A 6,000-nucleotide genomic window follows, 5' to 3' on the forward strand; every position below is an offset into this window, starting at 1 on the left:
ACGGCGCTCCCGTGTATGTGGGTGTCGCGGGGCGTGGGAACTCTGTGCATATATGTACTGTATATAAAGCAATACCTTCGGTATATATCGCGGAATATTGAGTGCATTGTTATCGAGGATGACTGTCAAAATATAGAAATCTGCGCTATGAACTTCACTTGTTGTCAGAAAACAATTTATGTATTGTGGAACATGATTGGATATTTTTGAACGCTTCCCTTATTTTCTGATTTAATAGTTTTGTGTTCTACTTGTTTCTCATCTTAAGAATACTTATATCACGGTTTCTAATTTTTTTTCTTATTGAAACAACATTATTGGATTTTTTTAAATGTGGCAATATTTCTAATGCTCGTCTATAACATATATAATCATAACTTCCATATATCATTGCCAATTCTTTATCGATAAATCTGAAATTTTCTCCAGGATTATTTTCGAATCAAAGTAACCATTAGCGTTTATTTACTTTAGATGTTCTTGTCTTTTTACTTGTTACTATAATAATACTGTTTTGTTGCGTGTCTTCTGACCATACAGAAATTTGTTCCCCACGGTTCTGCTCTGGAGTGAATTGGTTACAAATTTTTAGGACATCCTGCAGAAAAGAATGAAATACATTTACTGATATTGGTTTTGAATTATTTACGACTCCATGCCATTGTTAGTTTATTAGCAACTACACCAGTGTCATCTGTTGTAGGAAAAATTAACTGCTAAATGCTGAATCGGTATAGTTTTATTCATGATATTGTTTTGATGCTTCGATTTCTGTTTGTAGAAATTGCTATAATCACGACTTATAAATTAATTTAATGTTCATATTAATTGTAATAATTATAGTATGGAAAACAATGACTTTGGTAACGATAAAGCAAAAAATTAAACCTGTAATGAAAAAAGTTATCAAAGCCAATATTTAATGCTTGCATTTATTATTTGTAATTGTTATCAGTTACTTTCTCGGTTTGTTAATCTAGTCACTGGGACTGAAAATTTATCATACTGTAAATATTTTTTTCTCATACACAGGTGTGTCAATTTGCAGAGACGTGTTTCAGTATTGTCTCCACTGCTCTTTGGTGAACTACAGCAAGGTAAGTACAATGGCCATTTTCAGTTCATTCATATCTCAGTTTCTTCCTGTGATATTGCAGACGTACGTAGGGGGAGCTCACGGGGCTACAACCCCGTCCGAAATTTTGAGCAAATTAAAATTTTCAATTGAAAGCACAACTCTGAAAAAACAAAACCCGCGTTAAATTGCCATTCTTGTCTTTAATTAACTTTAAAAACGAAAGTAAAAAACAATAATTACGAAGTATTTTGTTGCTATCCTGACCTCTCCCTAGAACTGCGTACGCTAGATGCCTTCACTAAATATTGCAGTAAATCAATCTCCCACTGGTTACCAGTAAAATTTCATTTTTCATTTTGATGTTCCTTTTCTTTTTCCCATACCGTGGATACAGAAAAGGTTGTTGCTATCCCAACGCTGTGCACAGAACTATTTCAGCCCCATATATTTGGCCTATGGACACTTGGGAGATGCTGTATGATGCCCAAAATCAAGCGGCACATATATACATCTTGTTAGAATTATAAACCTAAATTGTTCATTATTTCTTATTCGTTATTGATGGTATAACTTGCTTGGAATTAAGTCCATTTTATGCACAGAAAGGCTAATCGGGACTGGCCCTACAGCTTAACTTTTGAGCTGGTGAATTAATAATAAGTAACCACCGTCTAATAGGGCAATGCATGACAAATTCCATTTCTGATGAGTGTGTGTGAGGCAAAGAGAGAATTAGTGTTGCCCACGAGACGAGACCTTGGCCTGTCTCGTCTCGTGGAAATGCTGTGAAATGCTGTCTCGTCTCGAAAATATTCGTTTGTCTCGGGACACATGATCAATCTCGTCTCGTCTCGAATTTTTAAAAGCCTGTCCCGTCTCGTCCCGTGGGCAACACTAGAGAGAATGAGATAATAAAAATAATATTGTGAGAAACAGAGAATAGAAAGACGCGGAGGATGAAGAGAATGGTGGAAATAGAGAGAGAATAGAGAAACACGGTGTCCTGAGGAGAGGTAAAGGGAGAAGATGAGAAGAAACAGATAAGATAGAGCATAGAAAGATATGTGGATAGATGGAGATTTGAAAAGAAGACATGAATAGAAAGAGAAATGACGAAATAGCACGTAATAGGTGCGATGGAGAATGTAGAATGGAAAAAATGGCGAGTTGGAGAAAGAAAGATAAAATTATGAATGATGATAAAGAAAGGAAGAAAAGAAATACAACAAAAGAGAGAATGCGAGGGAAACAAGGCAAGAAGGAAACAAAATGTGTAGATGCTGAGTTTGCTTTATTAGGTCCACTTTATGCACAGAAAGGCTAATGGGGACTGGACCTGCAGTTTAAAGTGGGATCCGAACCACTATGTGCCTCCACCGGGTGTCGAACCTGGTACCCCTTCGTTACAATTCGATGATGTTATCTCTAAGCCATCACGGAGGAGTACAGGAGAAATCAAAATTTATTTAGCCTATTAGGCCTGTAGACCTAGTTTTACCCTTAAAAGCTGACGATTCCATCTTCACGATTAGTTTACGATTCTTCACATAAAATTCGAATAAATTTTAAAAATTCAACTTTTTTATGTCGTCGAGATCCTCCCGTATTATTGGAGTTTTCAATTCCTTGCAATAAATCTGACAACTGAGAACTGAAAGTGGTAAACGTTGTAAGTGCCAAAAGCGAAAGTGTTGGGAAATCGCATCGTTCCGCACATCAGCCGTAAGAACGTGCACACTAGTGACCTCTTTAGATGCCCTTTGAACTACTTAGAGGGCTACCAGCCACATTTCACGTTTACCACATTATAAAGCATGGCACATTTCACAGTTTAACGTGGAAAACGGTGTTTGAATTATTGTGGCGCTTACAGCGTTTACCAATTTTAGTCTTCAACTCACACTTCATTCTTACTTAAATCCAAGTTTGAGAACATGGAAAGCTATATGCAGCGTTGTTTACTAAGGCATTATGCATTCTCTGAACAGTTGTATATATCTATCTATATATGGAATTCATCACTTATTTAACTTTCATTTCTGTACCCCATCCAATACGTTCTTGAGCTTTCAATAATTTTCAATAATTTTCATCTTTATTCTACCTCTCTTATTTATTTCACATACATCATGCATGAGGTGAATACTTATCCGGATACAAAGAAGGCATATTTACTTCCTGTATTTGTCAATGGCGCAATGAAGAAGCTCCAGGGGCGGAAACGGAAAAAAACCTACTCGGGGTTCATTAGTCTGACCGAATGTACACGTCGTAAGGAAGCATCGAACTCCTCACACGCTTCGAAAGACATGCTCATTCAAGCAGCACACACACTCTGCCAAAATTAACCAGCAGTTCAGGGTTCGAATCCATGGTTTCTCTTCCTTATGTGTTAAATCACGGACACTCGTCGTCGTGACTAGTGCAAGGAGGTATAAAGTAACGCAAAGGATTTGTAAAAAAAAATTAAAGAAGAATGAAGAAGTTATGGCCTATGTGTGTAACATGCGCAAACGAAAAGTCACGAAAATATTTTTTTTCAATCTCACTTTTATGTTCAGGAGTACTCACTTTACTTTAGAATGAAATCCGAACCACTCAAGTGAATCTTCTGTTGGGATCGAAACAGTAACCCTTGCACTAACATAACTGATATTTACAATAATTCTTTATTTCTATTTGTAAGTTATTTAAGATTGTCTCTATAATTCTCAAATTATATCGCAAAACAATTTTAAGAAATGGAAAATTAACTGTGAAATGCTTGATTTGATTTTTGTCATTTAGATTCGTTTTTCTGTCACTTTTGGCTGATAAGGATGAGTAATGATATGATAAAATTCGTTAAGGGACACTCACAAAAATACCCATACCCAGGTCGGGATTCGAACCCCAGACAACTGGAGTTGTAGCGCGCTGTGATATCAACTTCGCCACGGTGATCGGGTAAGTGAAATGCACGAGGTACCAACGACAACTTGATATTAGAGCACGAAATTAACTTGCCTTGCAATATGTAGTGCTAACCACTATGCCACTGAGGGCTAATAAATATCTGGGAAACTAAAACAATTGGAAATAAGTTTCGAGAACACAACTTGCAAGGAAATGCAAGGAAAACAAGTCGCGGCTTGTCAAAAGTTATTTGAGTTCACTCTGCGCTAAAATAGGCTAATCGGGACTGGGCCAACAGTTTGAATTTGGGTACGCACTGGGGATCGAACACGGATCCCCTTGATTACAAAGGATTTAACCAAACCAACTCACAAGTTTCGAATATGATTAGAAGTAACCTTTAATCAACCTATGTGACAGCGCACCACGAGCCAAGGGCCCCGATTTCGAATCCCGGACCTGCTGTTCTTTTCGAGTGTCCCTTCATCAATTTCATCTTTCATCACTCATCGTCGCGAATAGCCAAAAAAGCTAGAAGAGCGACGCTAAATAACAAAGATAATAACAAAGATCAGAGTATATCAAGGGTACGATTAATATCTAGAAACCAAGCTGTCTGTTTAGGTCATTACATGGGTGGAATCGGTAAGGTATTATTCACGCACTAGGAAAGGGGGTAGAAGGGGGCGGATAAGAGCGAAAGCTAAGGGATGTTTCTCCGATACAAATGCTAATGCCCTTCAACCCCCACCCCCTTCACGAGGGGGGGGAGTGGGCCTAACCGGGACAGGGGGTGCTTTATAAAGATTCCAACAGGGGGGGAAGCAAGAAAGAATGAAATGAAAATACGGGACCTACCTTGAGCAAGGCGCCTCGCCACGGGTTTGGATCTCATCCTTCGATCGACGGCCGGTGCATAGGGAAGGGTGGCTTGTCCGTTCGCGAGGCCGGGATACAAGCTTTGAGACGGTCGCTTCGCACTAGCGCGGTGGATTAGGAGGAACGCCGAGTGTCTGAGATGCTCGTGACGTCCGAACCATCTCTCTTGTGGAGTCGCTGCCTCCTGAAGAGACGACAGCCAATCAGAGCGGAGGACGGGAATCCAAGAGTCGCCCCTCTCTCTTTCTCTCTCTCTCTCACTCCCGCGTTCCGGAGTGACAAGAGAGAGAGCGAGCAAAAACCGCACGGCTTGAGGAGCTATCGAACGATGCGTTCCAGATCCAGGCCACACCCCCTCTTGCCCCCCTCCCCCTTGTTTGTCGTCCCGAAGAGTGGGAATCGTTACATATCTTCCCCCCTCTCCCTCGCCCTCTCTCCCGCCCATCAAACAACGCGCGCTCCTCGGAAATATGCGATCAGAGGGAAGACTTCTCTTTTTATTATTATTATTTTTAGAGATCCCCCCCCCTCTTTGCGATCGATTCGCTCAATCTCGGAACACGCGCGTTTGTAACCGCAGCGATGGGAAAGCGTCGAACTCCGTGGTGCACTGGTTAGCGTAATCGTGCCGCAAACATCGCGGCCTGAAGCTCCAGTACGCATTCCATCACTTCATTGGGAAGTGCAGAAGTTTCGTCGGGGAGGCGTGAAGAACTTACGAAAAATAATATTTTCTTTCTGAAAGAGTAAAATGTGTTAATAAAAAATATCAATATATTCTGTATTAATATTATTGCATCTCACGTTGGTTGTCCATCGGCAATTTCATCTCCCGTGTTTTTGAACTCGGACAGGAACTGCACTCGTACGTTGTGGAAGAAATCGATGCCAATGCTTATAAAACCTCATTGATAGTTAGTGCCTTTGCACAGAAATTGGCAAACCTTTCTGATATTTTCCACAAACTGGATGTTCTCATTGTTCAGACAAGGTGTCAGCCTTCAAAAGGAAGATGCTGCTTTGTAAGAGAAAGGTTAAAGATGAAATCCATTGCGATTTCCTTCTTACATTGCGCATGTTGTTAGCAGAAACAGGACTACAATCAAATGTAGAAATCTAAACATTGCTGTGATCCTGTTTGTAATATC

The 6,000-nt window shown here is 39.9% G+C and overlaps 1 protein-coding gene across 1 annotated transcript in view; it reads right to left on the reverse strand.

Annotated features, from left to right (window-relative positions):
* The window catches only part of LOC145996032 (transcription factor hamlet-like), a 438,379-nt gene extending 433,365 nt beyond the window's left edge, over positions 1 to 5,014 (reverse strand). Inside the window, exon 1 of the mRNA XM_083132219.1 lies at positions 4,832 to 5,014. Within this exon, the coding sequence (XP_082988345.1) occupies positions 4,832 to 4,868 (37 nt within the window). The 5' untranslated portion in view covers positions 4,869 to 5,014. The remainder of the gene's footprint in view (positions 1 to 4,831) is intronic.
* Between the last annotated feature and the right edge of the window lie 986 nt (positions 5,015 to 6,000).

Source organism: Lepisma saccharinum, chromosome 12, assembly GCF_977018435.1.
Source record: "Lepisma saccharinum chromosome 12, izLepSacc3.1, whole genome shotgun sequence".
Classification (NCBI taxonomy): Eukaryota; Metazoa; Arthropoda; class Insecta; order Zygentoma; family Lepismatidae; genus Lepisma; species Lepisma saccharinum.